At 43.1% G+C, this 18,925-nt stretch overlaps 1 protein-coding gene across 8 annotated transcripts in view; it reads left to right on the forward strand.

The window, feature by feature from the left end:
- Positions 1–18,925, forward strand: part of RAD51B (RAD51 paralog B) — a 632,024-nt gene that overhangs the window by 438,373 nt on the left and 174,726 nt on the right. For all 8 annotated transcript variants that reach the window (XM_060418204.1, XM_042252666.2, XM_060418203.1 and 5 more), the window contains one exon: positions 7,662–7,758. In XM_060418204.1, coding sequence (XP_060274187.1) covers positions 7,662–7,758 — 97 coding nt within the window. The remainder of the gene's footprint in view (positions 1–7,661; positions 7,759–18,925) is intronic.

An 18,925-nucleotide genomic window follows, 5' to 3' on the forward strand; every position in this document is an offset into this window, starting at 1 on the left:
TTGGTTATTCGTGTGTGTGTGTGTGTGTGTGTGTGTGTGTGTTTGTGTGTGTGCATGCTAAGTTGCTTCAGTCATGTCCAACTCTGCAGTGCTATGGACTATAGCCCGCCAGACTCCTCCGTCCATGCGATTTTCGAGGCAAGAGTACTGGAGTGGGTTGCCATGCCCTACTCCAGGGGATCTTCCCGACCCAGTGATCAAACTGTCTCCTGCATTGGCAGTCGGGTTCTTTACCATTAGCACCACCTGGGAATCCCTTGGTTATACCCATATATGTATGTATCTATATTCTTCTAAAAAACTTCTGTGCCATTTTAGTTTGGAGCTTGGTCATTTTGAGAGTGCTAGATTTGGCATCAGGCAAGCAGTCTGGGAGCAGAGTTAGTCCTGAAGTCTCTCTTTCTCATCAGCTGATGTCCTTTCTCCGGCTGCCCAGTTTATCCAGGGGGCTGCCTGTTCTTTTGGGTTCTGTGAGTATCAGGACCTTCACTGCGCCTAGCTCTTCAGGCACAGTTAAAGCGATCTTGAAACTTCTCTGCTTCTCTGCTATGTTATAGCAGGTTTCTGGCAGAGAGTGAGCAGGAGAGCAAAGCTGGTATCCTTATGGGTATAGAAATACCCGCAAGATGCCTGACATTGCCCGATGATTCCTCTAGACCAGTGTGTATGTGTGTGTGTTTTCAGTTGTGTCCGACCCTTTGTGACCCTGTGGACTATACCCTGCCAGGCTCCTCTGTCTATGGAGTTTTCTGGGTAAGAATACTGGAGTGGGTTGCCATTTCCTACTCCAGGGGATTATCCCCATTTAGGGACTGAACCTATATCTCTTGTGTCTCCTGCATTGACAGTCAGGTTCTTTACCAGCTGAGCCACCAAGGAAGCTCCCTCTAGCCCAGACAACTCCTCAAATTTTGTTGCACCATGAACATGAAGAGCGTTAGTGTTCAAGCCTCCTATGGGTTTTGGAAATGACAAGCCACATAAATGCGTCTGAAGTCACTGAAAGCCACTAAAAGGACTGGCAGAATTTGGCTAGGATTGCCTCAGATGCTTAGCCCTCTCACAGAAGTCTGAGCTTTACTTGGTTTATGGTTATTTATTAGCATCAGAGTCTGAAAGCACTCTTGCCACAAGACTGGACTTGTTACAGTGTTTAGTTCAGTCGCTCAGTCGTGTCTGACTCTTTGCGACCCCATGAATCACAGCACCAACACCTCCCTGTCCATCACCAACTCCCGGAGTTCACTCAAACTCATGTCCATTGAGTCGGTGATGCCATCCAGCCATCTCATCCTCGGTCGTCCCCTTCTCCTCCTGACCCCAATCCCTCCCAGCATCAGGGTCTTTTCCAAAGAGTCAACTCTTCACATGAGGTGGCCAAAGTATCGGAGTTTCAGCTTTAGCATCATTCCTTCCAATGAACACCCAGGACTGATCTCCTTTAGGATGGACTGGTTGGATCTCCTCACAGTCCAAGGGACTCTAAAGAGTCTTCTCCAACACCACAGTTCAGAAGCATCAATTCTTCGGTGCTCAGCTTTCTTCACAGTCCAACTCTCACATCCATACATGACCACTAGAAAAACCATAGCCTTGACTAGACAGACCTTTGTTGGCAAAATAATATCTCTGCTTTTCAATATGCTATCTATGTTGGTCACAACTTTCCTTCCAAGGAGTAAGTGTTTTTTAATTTCATGGCTGCAATCACCATCTGCAGTGATTTTGGAGCCCCCCAAAATAAAGTCTGACACTGTTTCCACTGTTTCCCCATCTATTTGCCATGAAGTGATGGGACTGGATGCCATGATCTTCATTTTCTGAATGTTGAGCTTTAAGCCAACTTTTTCACTCTCCTCTTTCACTTTCATCAAGAGGCTTTTAGTTCCTCTTCATTTTCTGCCATAAGGATGGTGTCATCTGCATATCTGAGGTTATTGATTATTTCTCCCGGCAATCTTGATTCCAGCTTGTATTTCTTCCAACCCAGCATTTCTCATGATGTACTCTGCATAGAAGTTAAATAAGCAGGGTGACAATACACAGCCTTGATGTACTCCTTTTCCTATTTGGAACCAGTCAGTGTAGCATTTTCATAATCTTTCAATGTATTTCTAAATGTTGAAACATGTATAATATCATATGTGAAACGAATCGCCAGTCCAGGTTTGATGCATGATACAGGATGCTCAGGTCTGGTGTACTGGGATGACCCAGAGGGATGGTATGGGGAGGGAGGTGGGAAGGGGGTTCAGGATGGGGAAAACGTGTACACCCGTGGCAGATTCATGTTGATGTATGGCAAAACCAATACAATATTGTAAAGTAATTAGCCTCCAATTAAAATAAATAAATTTATATTAAAAAAATAGATGTTAGACCCTTTGTTCATTACTTTTATTAGATCAGATTCTGGTGACCCGGATTCAAGGCCTGGACCTGTCCGTGGCTGTGTGCTGAGAGTTGTTCTCTCTCTTCTCCTCTGCCCAGTGCTGTCTTGGGAGAGAGAGTGGGCAGGGAGGCCTGCAGACCCCCTTTCTTATCTGAACTATTAATCTCAGGCCAATGACTCTAGTTCACTCTCTGAAAAGAAGGGATTAAAAAGTTTGCCTCTCACCTGCCCACACAGAAAGCTAAATGAGGGCATGTGCCGTATTCTTAGGTCCTTAAAAATATCCGACTTACAGATGTTGAGCTACCGTCTCGTTGATCATGAATCTCTCTTCTGCTGAACCAAACAGGGCCAGATATCCCATTCCAACTTATTCTACTCCTGGTTGACCTCACAATCACTCTTTGTTGCCTCCTAAGAGTCAAATAAAAAGAGCCTCTTTTTCAAAGGCTGGACTTTTAGGCCTGACAATTTCCTGCTCTGATTTCTCCAGCACTGTCCCACTCTTTCTTCTCTCCATCACTTTCTAGTACTCAGTGGGCTGGACTATACTGAGTGGCTGCTAATGAAGGTCCCCACAAAGATAATTCTTTCATACTTCAGTGTAGGGTGGATCAGGTTAGGTACATACAAACTAGACACATACAGAGGCCCCATAAGGCAGGACCAGGAGCGGGAGGCATGAGTAGGGTGTAGGTATAGCCTAGATTAGTCTTGTCCTAGTGTAGCCGAAGAAAGATGTGCCCACTGAAGGCAGGCGGTCCACACTGGACACAGAGACTGGTGGAGGGTCAGCAGACTCCAGCTCACCAGTTCCCTGGCCCTGGGGGCTGATGCTTCTGACCAGCTCATCCTACCCCTACCTGCTTTGTTGTTGTTCAGCCTCTCAGTTGTGTCCAACTCTTTGCAACCCCATAGACTGTAGCCCACCAGGCTCCTCTGTCCATGGGATTTTCCAGGCAAGAACACTGAAGTGGGTTGCCATTTCCTTCTCCAGGGGATCTTCTCAACCGAGAAATCAAACCTACATCTCCTGCCTTGGATTCTTTACCACTGAGCCAATTGGGAAGTCCTACCTGCTTATCTCTAGGTATTTCCTTTCGTAAGCTACGTTTTTGCTACTTACTGGAAGGGAGTCATGCTTTCGTTTGCCTGTTGGCTGGATTTTCTTCCCCAGGACCTTCTGCCTTCTGACAAAAATGACATTCATTCCCACCTGTCTGCCTTATTAGTTCTTCTTGTCTTTAAATGGTTCATGTCTTTCCATCTCCTCGCTAGCTTATGAGAGAAGTCCTACTCTCTATGAAGGCAGGGGCTATTAGGTTTTTTATAAATCTGTACTCTGAAACTTCTTCCTTAGGAAGCTTCACTGTTCCCTTGAATTGAGCTTAGCTGTTCAACTTCAGTACACACAAGGGTTGAATAGGATGCATTTAGAGAAGGTGGGTGATGCAAGGGAAACTTAGAACCCAAGGGCAAACTTATGGAACCCCTTTATTTTGCCTGGGGAGGGGAGCACTAAAAATGAGACTCCAAGTGTATATGACATGATCTGAGAAGTCAGTTCCTTTCATGTGTACCTGAAACATCCTATAACCAGCTGTTGTTGCAAGGAAGTCTTGGGAGAAATTGATCTCTCCTTATTTAACGCTGAATGGAGTTTAGTAAGTAGTTACCTTATACATTATATAGGCCTGCCTATTTCTCCCAGTAAGTAGATCATCTTCTATGGTCTGAAGAGTAGACTTTAAGCTGAGTTCCATTTCCTCCTGGCTTCAGATGTAAAGATGTAATCACAACCATAAAAAAAAAAAAAACCTAAAAGCAAAATTTCTCCTTAGTTCAAGAGTCTCACTGTAGCCTTTGGATTTGAAATTGATGGTAGTAGCAGGAAGAGGGACTGTTATATGTTTCCAACTAGTCATATTTTTAGAGAAATGGCAAAAATAGCATGCACTTTCATTTAAATTTTTATTGCTTTTTTAACATATCACCAACCAATATTTGTTCTTTGTCATCAGTGTACTATAGATTGTACAAAAGGGAATCAGGCTTAGGTTTTCTGTCTAAACAAGCCAGGTATAAAGTCAGCAAAAGATAACTAAAGACAATGATGGAAGTTGACGTTTAAGCATTTCCTGCTGGCCAGGCACTATCCTCAGGACTTTATGAGCATTATTCAGCTTAATCTTCAGAACTCTGTGATTAAGAAGTTGTGATGCTTACCCATCGTCACACAGTAAGTGGTGGAATCCAGGATCTGAACTCAGATCTGTCTGACTCCAAACTTCTCCACCTCATCATGTACACAGCACTCTTGCACAAATTCAGGACCAAGTGTGAGAAGGCTTCATCTTTTCAGCAGAGCAAAGCAGCAGGAAAGCCCCTCTGAAGTGTCAGTATCAAAACTCATTTTCTGAAAGCAGACAGTGTTAAGACTCTGTTCATAACATGTAATAGTATTTGATAAGTTATTTTAGGAGTGTCATTTTCATGACTCCAGGTTGCCTCAGAGGACAGCGCATCCATAGGCTTCCACCCAAGTCATGATTATTTGTAAGCGGTGCTGTTTGGAAAGGTTTCCATTCTATCATTTTGCTGATCACAGGCTTAGCAAATCACAACAATTCAGTAAGAGCACCCTCCCGAGTTTGGTTGTTGTGTATCCCTTCAGCAATTTGGCTTTCAGACTCAGAGTAAAAAGGGAGTGGATTATTATCAAAACCATGGAAGCACTTGTTCTTTTGCCATTGGAGAGTGAAAATGTTTTCTTCGCTATCTACTCTTTCATTGGAAGTGGCGGTGGGGGTGGGTATCTTTGGAGGCACATCTGTAGTTTGCTTTTAGGCTTGGCAAGGTATCATTTTTATTAGCTATGTATAATAAAAACATCATCTAGGTGCTCGTTTCCATTGTAGGACCAGGGAAATAATAATGCAATTGAGAATAAGTGGTCTGAATACCTTAGTAAATGTTTTACTTTTAACTTACTTAGTTTCTCGAAGACACACCAAGCCTTCATCTCTTTATCTCTTTATTTTCCCCCGGGTACTTAGTAACATGCTCTGCATGGTCAGTATTTAGTAACTTTTTTTCTTGTTACTGTATCACTAGTGTTTTAGTCATTTTCACCAAGCCATCTTTTAGAAGAATTCCCTAAAACCTAGAGCTTACACATTTAGCTCTCTTGAAGCTTCACTTTTTTAAAAAGACTATGACAGGCAGATACATTATTTTCTTCATTAGTAGACAAATTATGTAGAACTCAGAACAATATCAGTTTGTTGCTGGCTTTGCTTTAAAAATTACTATCTTTTTCTTACTGAGATTTTTACATAATTCTTTGCAACTAAAGAAAGCTTCGGAAGGACTAAGACTGGCAGAAATGATCAGGTGCTGATCTTGATGTAGAAAATTGTGATTTCATGTTGTTACTAGATCTAATATCTGAAGCATGTGGCATATGCTTTATTAATAATTTATTAGCCTATATAACACCCTTCTGAAGGAAATTGCAGCAACAACAATGGCTTACATTTACTGGATATATATCATGTGCCAGACCCTGTATTTAATACCTTGCATTGATTATTGATTATCTCATTCAATTCTCATAAAGATTCTATAAGATAGGTGTTATTTTACCTATGAATAGATGAAGTTCGAAGATTTTAGTAACTTTCCCAGGGTTCACAGTGTCAGAATTTGAACCCAGTTCTATTGAACTCCAAAGCTCATACCCTATAAAATAAAGAGGAAAATGAACATAATTTCTTACTCTTGCTCCTAAATATGAATATTGTTTCATAAGAGAGCAGGCTATTATTTGACCATTTCCAGACATTTTAATTGAAAGACTTATCATATGTGATTCTTACCCATCCAGATGAAAATGAGCAATACAAATGAATAGGAGGGAAAAGATTACCAAGCACTCAGTGGAATACTGCAATATCTGGCAGATACATTATTATGTTTTATACATATTATGGCAGATACAATATCTGGCAGATATCTGCAGATCATCGCTGCGGAGAAACTGGGGACTTACACGAGCCTTGTTGACACACAAAGACCTTGGACAGGCTGTCTTTGCTAATAGAGTACTTCATTTCTTTACCTGACCTTGCCATCCTGCTGCCCTCTCCGCCCCCAATTAAGCTGCCATTGGCATAGGATTTATAACGTGTCATTGGTCCATTCAAGAGACAGCAACAAAGGTGCAGCTGAAAAGCTGGACAACTAAGAATGGAGACGATTTCCATTTCTACTCCAATCAGGATGGCAACAAAACCATAGCTGACCCTTGGGACAGACCAAGACAGTCTGGCCAGATGCGTATTCCAGGCACCAAATGCCTAGTTTTTCAGAAGAGGGACCAAAATGGCTCACCAATGTGCCCATGATGGGAACACCCAAATCTGGGGAACTGATCGTGGCATTAGTCGGGCTGCAGTTTTCCAAGAGACAGTCTGTGTTTTGTTCTTTAGCTTTATAAACAATAGAGTAAATTTTATAAATGAGAGTTTTTAAGGAAAAGAATAATTTCTTGATAGAACCACATATTAAATTATTGTGTGGAAATAAACCATGTTAATTAAGTAATTTTAGAGTTCTTTCTAGGAATTTTAAATGTTATGAACTTTATTTTGTATAGGTCAGATTCTGTTCATTTGTGTTTTAAATATGTAGTGAGACTAAGAAATTCTTTTGTTAGAATTCAACTTGTTTAAAAGAAGAAGAGTGCTAGTCCTTTAGAGATGAGTTTTATTCCAATTTCACAAATTTGGAAAGAAAATTCTGATTTTCACGTTAACAAGGAAAGAAGCCCCAGGCATTCAGATGTTAAATCACTGCTACTCTTCAGCACTGTGATATTGTATGTTGTGGATATAATCTTAAAAATGATAAAATGTGCACATATGCATTTTCATTCTCTGGTTGGCCTTGTGTTAATATTATTCAGCTGATATGACAATACCTCTCTGTCCCAATTTGCTCAGCATTTAGAAAGAATTGATAAATAGTTTAAGCTGAAAAAAAAAAAAAGTGAGTCTGTTTCCTGGGTTTTCTGTGATTTGAATGACCTGGAGACTTTGCCAGATATTCTGGCCTCAAGATAAAATTGATGAAAGTCAGAGCTGGGGTTTTCCTACCTGCGTACTTAGCAGTCTTCCCCTAAACCACAGTCTGCCTTTTGATAGCTCTAATAATTAATTTGGTCTTCTCTCTTCTCCCTTCCCTCCACCTTCTCCTTGTCTGTTCACAGGTTATCTTGACGAATCAGATTACAACCCATCTGAGCGGAGCCCTAGCTTCTCAGGCAGACCTGGTGTCTCCAGCTGATGATTTGTCCCTGTCTGAAGGTAAGAGATCTGTCCTAGAGGAGCTGAAACTTGACACTGACTTACAGCCCCACCACCACCTCTCTGCCTCCCGTTGAGAACTGAGACACACAGCTATTAGGTGCTGGCCAGTGAACCAAGCCAGAGCCTGGCGATGGAGTCTTGGCCACCTTTCCTGGCATCTGATTCCTTATATTTGTAGAATCTCTTATTCTGTCTCTACAAGTGAACTTCCTTTTTCACTTGAGTGGAGCATCTTCACAGGCATCTTCACCACCACCTAAGGCCTCACTCCTCTACAGTTTCTTTTGGGTCTTTAGTACAAGAGCTGGTAAACTGCTAAATGACTTTGTTTTTGAGACTGATGCTCCAATGTTGGCTTTACCCATGGTCCCACAGCAATTTAACCTTTTTTTTAAACTGGGTACTTTGGGGCGATCTAAATGTATGCACTAGTATCACGTATTAGAGATATGGCATTCCCAATCAGCTTTACAGAAAGATTAAGAAAAAAACTCTCCATGTAGGTAAATCTGCAAATTTTATCCACCCTCCCATGCTAGCAAAGGTCAGACTGGCTCTGGTTTACGTAGCTAGGGGAATTACACCACTGAGCCAGTGGGTGGTTTCTAGTTTTATTGAAAGTTCTTACTTGACATTTCTGAGTTCTGCTAGTCGCAGTCTGATTTCTTTTAGGGTAAAAGGCTGTGGGCCTGGGTGGATGAACGTAGCTGTTTCAGGCCCCTCTGCGCTTTTCCATTTTCTGAGAATTATTCACGATGGAATATATGGGACCTCTAGGGCTCCTAACTGCCCAGGTGGTTTTCCATGGATTGGCGTTGGTTTACGGTCCCCCAGATGCCAAGGACTACATCCCTGCTTCTTGGTGGTGTTTTTCAGGATGAAAATGAATTACTTCTAAAGAGTGTAAAATGTTCTGTGTACCCTATTTCCACACTCAGTGATGCCTTTCATTCTCCCATCTCCTGGGCTAAAAAGCTGAATCACCCCCTATCATCCTTCCCTCCATATACTCCTTTCATCATCAAGTTTACTGGATTTTATCTTTCCAAACATACCTGTCACCTCTTATGAGTTATATTGTGAGCAATACACTGACTTACTAAAAACTCACAATTGGATTATTTTAATGAATTCCATAATGACCTTCCCAATTCCAGCCTCTACCACATACACCCACTTCCCCATTTCTGGCTTCCTTTTATTGTGTCATTCTCCTACTCTTGAATCTTGAAATTACTGTAGCCCATTTCCTGAGAATGGGCAAAAATCAACAAGCTGATTTTAAAATATTCAGGAATTTGTGGCTTGTTAGCTTTGAATCAACCAGGGTGGAAGTATTTACACCATGGAAATCAACACATACTGAAAATTGGGTTTTTTCCTTTCCTTTTGTGTGGATCAGTTAGGTTGATACTTCTTAATTCTTGGTGGTCTGTCCTTTCCTTCGTATTCAGCCTCTGGGAAGCTCCTCTAGCAAGTGTGTGCCCTTCTGCCGGCTCTCCCGACCCCTGCCTTTGTGCTCTGCACAGACAGCTTCTAGAACACCATCCCCCTTTTTACTTCTACCTCTTCTTTTCCTCCCAAATCCTCCCACTCCTTCGAGAATTATTTAAAGACCGCCTCTTCCACAAAACCTCCTTGCCTCTTCCAGGCTGCCTTGGTCTCACTCTCTTCCTCCTCTGTGGTCCCTCTACCTGGTCAGTAAGATAGATCTTTAAAAGACCTTTAAATATAATTTAACTTTTCATGGTTTCCCTACCGAATTGGCAGATATTTTAAGGACACAGGCTTTCTTGTATTCTTTTTTTAATCCATGTTGTGGATTAAAAACTTTGCTGAGTGACCAGCAAGGTTTTAGCCACAGTGTGTGTGTATGTGTGTGTGTGTGTGTGTGCTCAGTCGCTCAGTCGTGTCCAACTCTTTACGAACCCATGGACTGCAGCCCACTAGGCCCCTCTGTCCATGGAATTTTCCAGGCAAGAATACTAGAGTGGGTTGCCATTTCCTTCTCCAGGGGATCTTCCCAACCCAGGGACTGAAGCCGCATCTCTGCATCTCCTGCATTGGCAGGTGTTTTGTTTACCATTGTACCACCTGGGAAGATCGTCTAGGCACAGTTCAGTTCAGTTCAGTCGCTCAGTCGTGTCCGACTCTTCGCAACCCCATGAATCGCAGCACGCCAGGCCTCCCTGTCCATCACCAACTCCCCGAGTTCACTCAGCTCACGTCCATCGAGTCAGTGATGCCATCCAGCCATCTCATCCTCGGTCGTCCCCTTCTCCTCCTGCCCCCAATCCCTCCCAGCATCAGAGTCTTTTCCAATGAGTGTGTCTAGGCACAGAGTAGGCAGTAAATAAATGCTGAACCAATACCATAGTAAATGCTTTGTAACAACGGTTAACCATGGGAATCACCTATGAATGTGACTAAAAATTGTTATTATAATAATTACACACAGACACACATTTATTCAGTTCCTAGGAGGACACCACAAGAGAATATCTTGTTTCCTCATTTGAAAACCAATAAGCAAGAGTACTTCTCTTTGTCCTGGCTTCCTGGTTTATCTCAAGCAAAGAGGAGGAGCAAAACAGATACAAAGGAAATTGCTTTGGAGCTCCAGTGTAAACGCTTTAAGAAAATGGTTTAAAGCCATGTTCATGGCAAAGGGACAGTTACAAGCTCGTTCCGAGACAACTTTTTCTTAATGTGAAACCCAAGGGAGAATGGAAGCAATTGATGTTTTTGGCCTTTTCCTTGCATAGCAAAGCAGATAAAGAGTCTATGGAATTTTTTTTTCTGAAGTTCTTTACCAGTGAAGGAAAAAAATAATAAATTTCCTAGAATATTTATACCTATTCACCTATATCACAGTGTTTATTAATGTTGCTATGATTAAAATGTATGAATTGCTTTGCTGCTGTTGTAAGCATTCATTGTGTCGGCTTTGCCCTTGTGCTTTGTGAGCTTGAGCAGCTCTTTTAATTACTTCGGGCCTCAGTTTTTTTCTGTTAAATGACAGATTGGATGAATATAAGATGGCTGAAGTCTTTTCTAGTTTTAACATTATTAGATTGTGATGTGGGTCTGAAGGTCAGGGGCCTTCACTCGTTGATGGGGTTTTAACATTCTGATTTACAGGGTGGGAAGAGTGACCTTGTCGTCCTAGATTAAGCATAATGGGGCGGATCTTTGGAAATGCTAGCACTGATACATCGGCATACCTCTAACAGCTCCCTCTCCCCATCCTGCTGTCACTTTCCCTGTAAACATTTCTGGGTTTGTCTGTCCCTTGCTCTTGCTGCCTCTCTCCCATGCAAACGTGTACACAAGAAGTGTACGAGCCAGTGAGAGTGAGGAGCACACTGTGATGGGCTGAGTCCAGGGTTTACCCTGTCCTGTATGGATTTCAGCTGCAGAGCAGAGGGTACAGCTTAGAACAGCACTCCCTTGAAAACAGTTGTAGGGTGAGAACAAGCAGCCGAGAGCAGCCAGTGAGAAAATGATCCGAGTTGACCCGAGAGAAGTACCCAGCAGGGGCTGATGTGCAGAGATGAAGTCCCTTCTGCTCTGACGCAGAGCAGGGAATATGAGTGACCTGGCCCAACTGAGAGATCTCTTCCACACCAGCGGATCCTGTACTATTAATATCTGCCAGCTGCGGGCCCAGAGCTTCCCCCTGCTGAGATCAAAAGAGCTCCTATCTTAGCTGGAACAAGGTCATCTGCACAGGGCTGTAAAAGGGAGCCCTGGCTGGCTGCAGGGACCTCAATGGGGGAGGAGAAGGCAGGAGATGGGAGGTGTTCTCTCACGCTCCTTTAATCTCGGCTGACCAGCTGTTGCCCTCCCAGTGTTTGTAAAGTTGAGAGTTCTTTGTTTTTGTGTTGCTGGGTTTTTTTTTTCCTTATTAAATTTATGCTTGGATTATGTAGACCCACGTTCACTGCTAGGGTCCATGGTCTGATTCCCTTCGAGGATTCATTCCCCAGGTAAATTATCCAGCTCCCATGCTGGGGAAGCCAACGAAGGGAGAAGTGACCCCCAAAGAACTCTCCTGACATTGCTTCTGCTCATAAGCTGTGTGCGCTGAGAAGGCATTCGAACGCAAAGTAAAATTTCCCTATTTAGTTAAAATAACTCCTCACGTGTGTACATGTGCTTGTCAGTTTTCAGCCTGCCTTTTACAAATGTTCTTTCCTTCAAGTGGGAGAATGGACTGGTCGAGGCTTATGCAAACTGACCAAAGTTGTATTGTGAACCCAACGGCAGAAATCAGGATTTTTGACTTTATGATCTGCATTGTTCTTGACCAGGCACTGTGAGTCAAAGTATTTTCTTCTTCCGTGTTTTTTTCTGCTGATGGAAACTCAAGCGTGTAGGTTATTACGAAGTTCAGTGTCTGGTTACTCACTAGACTATTGTGACTGTTCTGTGGCCAAGGATATATTTCTTAGATGCCCTTGATATTTCTTCCTGGAGGTCATTGAAGGTGTAAGGATGATGGGATTTCAGTCACAGAGAACATCCTTTTTGCCTCTAGTGATCAGTGAAGAAAGGCTCTAACAGTCCAGCTGGCCTAAGACACCATCCATGTCCTATTCTGAAGTCACCTGGAATTTGAGCAGAAGGGCTTCCTGAGTCCCTGTCTATCCAGGCAGAGTTGGTAGTTGAGCCTGATGTACGGTGACTGGGGACCCTGTGCAAGACTGAAGCTCTCTTCAACTTAGATCATTGGCTTTCCTTCCTTTGATAATGTTTTGGGATAGCATTCACTCCAGTGGGGTGACATGTCCATTTCAGGAGCGTAGGGTGGCATGTTAATATCCTTTTATCTGTAGTAATAGTTTTGGTAGATAATAGCCTTAAAAACTAAAAATTTAAAGTGTTCTGGCTGGGTCAAGGAAAGAACACAAGAGAAAAAGTATTATTTACTGGGACTAAGAATGATTTCTAGTTTTAGCATTGGAAGCCTTTCTATTCCAATTGAATTGATGGCTGATTCCATGTGCACGAGAAAGTATTTTGGGATTCATATTCCCTAGCAAACCATCCTTGCAAAAACCTGGAGTCCATTTGATAGATTATATGCAAGTGTGTGTCTTGTGTCTCTTTTAAAATAAATTCAACACGCAAGAACAGCTCGGAGTGGTTGGGACAAACCAGGGACTCGTGGTTGTGAAAGAGGCAGACTTCAAAGCATGGTATGAATTTTCAAGTTTTATTTCCACTCTTGCTTTCCAGCTGGATCTGCTCTGGATTTACTGCAGGATGTTTGAAAATGTGGCTCCCTGCTAATCTCAGACAGTTGCTATGATCAATGGTTTCTTTCATTTCCGATAAAAAACACTGGTGTTTCTGCTTAAATTGTGTGTACTTTCAGCTTTATTATTATAGTAGTAATTTATTGTCCAGCATTACCCAAATTTGTAATCCATTAACCACAAACTTTGGGGTGGATTGGTCAAGTTAGTAAGACTCTGTCCACGCTTTGGCTCCAAGGCTCTGCACAGTCCAATCCCACACTCATTGTTCATTTAGATAGGACCCTGGGCAAAATGAGTGTGGGCTGAAGCAGCGTTAAAAATGCACCTCTCGGGGTCATGGTGCAGGTTGGTTATAATTAGCGCTTTGAAAACATGAAGTGTCTCCATGTGACTGCAAGGCTAATATTAACAAGGACGATCAACATGTGAGCATTAGCATTTCCATAGTATTTAAAAATGTCTTAATGTGATGAATCATTTGATCTGTCTCAAGCAAGTGAAGCATGAAGGCGAGAAGGGTGTTGCCCAAAGGCCCCACAGCAAATGAGAGGTGATGGTGCCAGAACCAAAGTCAGAGCTCCTCTCCTGAGATCCTAGGTTTGCACACTGCTGCCGCTTAGGAGAGAGTTGGGGGCAAAAATGTACGTGTCCTAGTGACCTTTCAATTTTTGATTCTAAAGCCGCAGACGTGGATCAACACATACAACTTCACATGCTTTTGGTTACGAGGGGACACACACCTACCTGTGCTATGCTTCCTCTAGTAGTCAAACATCCAGGGTCCTTAGCTGGGTATATACCACTTCTAGCAATGATTCAGGTGCTATGAAAGGTCTAATTTGTAGAGAAAACTTAGAAGATTGAAACTCTACCCAAACCCTGTAGTATTTAACTAAAGTGAAAGTGAAGTCGTTCAGTCGTGTCTGACTCTTTGTGACCCCGTGGACTGTAGCCCACCAGGCTCCTGTGTCCATGGGATTCTCCAGGCAAGAATACTGGGGTGGGTTGCCATTTCCTTCTCCAGGGGATCTTCCCGACCCAGGGATCAAACCCAGATCTCCTGCACTGCAGGCAGATGCTTTAACCTCTGAGCCACCAAAGGAAACCTAAATGCTACATGAGGTGGGGGCTGCCAGAGTTGAGAGGGGACTGGGCACAGCCTATAAACATCTGAAAAGCTGTCAGTCTCACAAGGGAGAGGAACTTGTTGAGGATTTTTCAGCAGCGAGGCCAGGGGCAATACAACCATAGCCGAGGGATCAAATGGAGAAAGGAACAGTGAAGTCAACCCCCAGGAAGCACTTCTTGATCAGGAGCTCTGTTTTGCTAGAGAGTTTGCCAGAGAGATGTGTTTGAGGCAGGAGGTACTTTAAGATCAAATGAGATGAGAGCTGAAAGTTTTCTTAGGGAAGAAGTCTTTGAGGTGGTTCATGGGAGAGCAGGGTTAAATGTTGTGAAAGTCTTTTCCCCTCACCCTCAGACCTCTTCACTATTTAGGATTTATAGGCTCATTTCCCAGATCTACACATGTTCCTTCAGTGTCATGAAGGCAGAAGGGACGAGAACACCAAAGCCAGTTTTGCCAATTGCTTCAATTACAGAGATAGAGGGGCCGAAGACCCAGAGAATGGGATGTCAAGAAGAGGTGTGATCCCGGAGGGCTACCGATTAGGAGTCTCTGAGAAGAGATCCTTGTTTACCATCACTGAAAAGAGTTCTATACCAAAGATGAGATGCGCCTAGGTCAGCAATCTTAAGAAAAGTATGTTTGGTTTCTAGGAGTGGTGCCAGGGGATAACTTAGTTTGTGCTGTTATGTGGCATGAAAAACATTTAGAGTGCATTGGTGGTGTTTACTAGGATTTGGGAAGGATTGTAACAAGGTCTGGTAAGGTGGTCTGGCCCTAGAATAGACAGTCCAGCTCGGCTGTGCCCTAGGTTTGGATCTCTGATGGCTTTGCTTTTCTTCCTTTTTCTGATAAACCGGTTGATAAATACCAGTTAGATTAAACAGTATTTCATTCAGTCAGACTGACTTTTCCTGGGCATTAGCTGCATTCCTGCATATATTAGCATGGTTTAGAGCCTTGGTCCCTCCAAAAAAATTTTTAAAAAATACCTGTTTTGGCTAGGTGAGGAGACCTTTCAGTGACTTCCAACCTTATGATTTCATGAGTGTGGAGCCCCTACTTTATGCACTATATTTCCTGTATTCATGTTACAATCCAGAAATGACCAAGATATGGTCCCTGTCCTTGAGATATTTATGGTGCAGTTTGAGAGTCATTCTAAAGAACAGTATTTAGGTAGGATGTGTGCAGTGCTTTAGACAAGTAGGGTAAGAAACAAAGGCTCCAGGATTTAGGAAGAAAGGAACATCTCTTTCAGTAAAGGGAGAACTGAAGGGTCCAGGGAAGAAGGCAGAAGAGATAGGCCTCGAAGGATGGATGGGATTTCAAGAGGCACAGAAAAGATCAGGAAAAGCTGAGAACTAAGGCATTAAGCTCCAAATAGGCCTTGTCTGCCCTCTTTCCTAGTAGTCTCCCCTTCTCCAAACCTGTTCTAGCTGTATAGCCACTTCTTTGTTCCTTAGACTCTGGGCTGTCTGTCTCTGGCCTTTTGCGCGTGCTATTCCCATTGACTGGGGCACTTGTCCAGAGCTTCACTTGGCCTGTTGCCGCACTACCTTCAGTCTCACTCAAGTGTCATCTTCCCAGAGAGGTCTTCCTACATCTCTGTCTTAGATGAAACCACTACCCCCATCCCAACCTTCTCTAATCCCCTAAGCCTGCTTTGTTTTTTTCATTGCCCTTATCACTACCTGACCTTATAAGTTTATTTGTTTATGGGTTTATGGACTGCCTCCTTGCTTTTGGATAATCTTCTCAAGGGCAGGGACTTTGTCTTGATCACTCCCGTATCCCCTCCTCCTGGAGGGTACTCAGTAAATACAGGATCTCTGTTGTAGGGAAATGTAGCATACTTTGGGAGGGGGGCATTTGCCGGGGGTTTTAAGGTAAACATAGGAGGTCATGTGCAATGAATTTGGAAGTAGATTGGGGCCAGACTTCAAATGCCAGACTGAATTAAGGTTTTATGATAAAATGTTCATAACATGTACTCTGTGGATTCTCTAGATGAGATGTGTTAGATGGCTTAGGGATGGGGAGATTGGAAGTAAGGAAACAATGAACTCATCAAATATTTAGGGAAATGGGACACCCATTATGCCCCAGGAGCTATACTTAGTGTAAGGATACAGAGATGAAAGAATGATGTTCTAGATAGAGGATAGGTCATTACCAAAGCTACAATGGCAAGAGCATGGCCATCTGAAGAAGGTAAGAATCATTCCTTATGACTGGGAGTGCAGGGGGCACGCAGAGGAAGGCAAGGGATGAGACAGTGCAAATCATGGACATCGGGCATGCCATGGTGGGGAGTTCCCTGAGGCCTCCGTGATAAGAATGAGAGGATGATCCATTGGCAACATGTCATCTCCCTGATTAACATGATTGATGAGACTTATTTGACTGGCTGGGAATGTTTCTCCATCCTCTTTCGTAGTTTCTTGTGTACCCCTTCCTAAGCCATGAGATCAAATGTGGATGATCCCCAGATAGAATAGGACTTCAGTCAAGGATAAGACGTGGTGTTTCCCCAACAGAACCCTCATTCCAGTGGGTCTCAAACTTTAGTGTGCATTAAAATCATGCTGAGAGGGTTATTAATACACATACCACTGAGCTCCCACTCTCGAAGTTTCAGTCAGTCTTGGGAGGGGCCAGGGAATTTGTAATTCTAGCATTTTCAGGAGTTGTCAATACTGCTGTTCTAGGAACCTCACTTTGTTGTTGTTGTTGTTCAGTTGCTCAGTCATGTCCGGCTCTTTACGACCCCATGGACTGCAGCTCCCCAAGCTTCCTGGTCCTTCACTATCTCCTAGAGTTTGCTCAAACTCATATCCATTGAGTCTGTGATGCCATCCAACCATCTCATCCTCTGTCGTCCCCTTCTCCTCCCTCCTTCTATCTTTCCCAGCATCAGGGTCTTTTCCAAAGAGTTAGCTCTTTGCATCAGGTGGCCAAAGGATTGGAGTTTCAGCTTCAGCATCAGTCCTGCCAAATGAATATTCAGGTTCCTTTCCTTTAGGATGGACTGGTTTGATCTCCTTGCAGTCCAAGAGACTTTCAAGAGTCTCCTGTAGCACCACAGTGCAAAAGCATCAATTCTTTAGCACTCAGCCTTCTTTATGGTCCAGCTCTCACATCCATACATGACTACTGGATAAACCATAGCTTTGACTATATGAACCTTTATCGGCAAAGTGATTTCTCTGCTTTGTAGGTTTCTTTCCAAGGAGCAAGTGTCTTTTAGTTTCATGGCTACAGTCACTGTCTGCAGTGATTTGGGAGCCCAGGGGGAAAAAAATCTGTTTGCCATGAAGTGATGGGAACTTTGAGAAACACTCTTTTTGCATTGAGTCTTTTATCCATGTTAGGCACAGAAATACCAAGATAAAAGCATCTCTATCTGAGCTCTGAAGGAGACAGTACCCTAAGAGAGGAGACAGGCATGCAGAAGGTGTATCATTAGACTCCTGGCAGCCACGTGCCTTCACTGGGTCACAGTGGAGTTTTCTTCGGGCTTTGCCTCACATCTGGGAGACAGTATTTACTAGAATGTTTCAGGCCTCTTTTGTTAGCAAGAAACAGAAAGCCACTCAAGTTTACTTAAAAAAACCCTCAGGTCTACTAATAACTGTCGCTACCATTCACTGATCCATGTTTTTGTGTGCCTGGCATTGTACATCCACAATCACATTCAATACTCACAACAACCCTCTGAGGCCGATGGTAATCATCACCCATTTTCTAGATGGAGGAACTGAGTCCTCGGAAAGTGACACCGTTACTGGCAGAGCCAGGATTCCGACTCAGAGAGTCTGGCTTTAGAACTTAAATTTTCATCCACTAAGTTCTTCTATAAGGATGTGTTGGCATTCTCATGGCTACGTACAAATAGAAAGCAAAATACAGTCCAAATTTCTTGGAAACTGGAAAGGTTGAAACTTGGGACACTGTCTTCATTTTTCTTCTATCTGTCTCATCTTTCCATGGCACTGACCATGGACCATTTGAGCTGATCAGCCCAATTTACCTTTTCACACCTGCTAATTCTGTGGCTGGGTTATCTTTTGGTCCAATCAGCCATGGCCAAGAACTCATATGGTAAAGAACTCAGCCAGTACACCCATCCATTCTGTTGGGTCCATGGATAAGGGGCATTTTCCTCTTATAAGGGGTTATGTGGGAAGGGCAGATTCCTTCAGAAGGAAGTACTTATGGAGTCCCCAGCCATAGCATCTAGTTAAACAACTGTGTCCATCTGAGCTGATATTTTTGTCAAGTTTGCTTGTAAACACGGAAGTCTGTGTACCTTTGTCAATGGCCTTCAGTCATATTCATTCTCAAAATCATCTTCTTTTAGACCAAAGTTTTAGTGTTACATCCCTATTGCTAGTCAATGTGTTAAATCCAACATACTGTTTTTCTTTTTAAATATTTGAAAACATTTTATTTCTAGTTCCAGATCTGGCTCCTCTCTGATCTAATTTTCTTTATGCCCACTGTCAGCCCTAGAGTACCTCTTCAGGGTAAAGAAAGGTCTCTTCTGTTTATTCAGAGTTCACTACCTCCTCTAAACAGTTGTTATCTGAGGAGATATGAGGCTAAGCTTACCTGTGTAGAAGTTGTTTCCTCTTCAGGGACATGCAGTAGGTACGTTAGCACAGACTGTTTGTCCTGTGGCCAGCCATCATTTACCCCTACTTAAGACAAGACAAGGCAGAGAACCCAAGATGGCAGCTGGCAGATTGAAGTGTATGCAGGAAGTACTCTG

The sequence above is a fragment of the Ovis aries genome, chromosome 7 (genome assembly GCF_016772045.2).
Source record: "Ovis aries strain OAR_USU_Benz2616 breed Rambouillet chromosome 7, ARS-UI_Ramb_v3.0, whole genome shotgun sequence".
Lineage (NCBI taxonomy): Eukaryota > Metazoa > Chordata > Mammalia > Artiodactyla > Bovidae > Ovis > Ovis aries.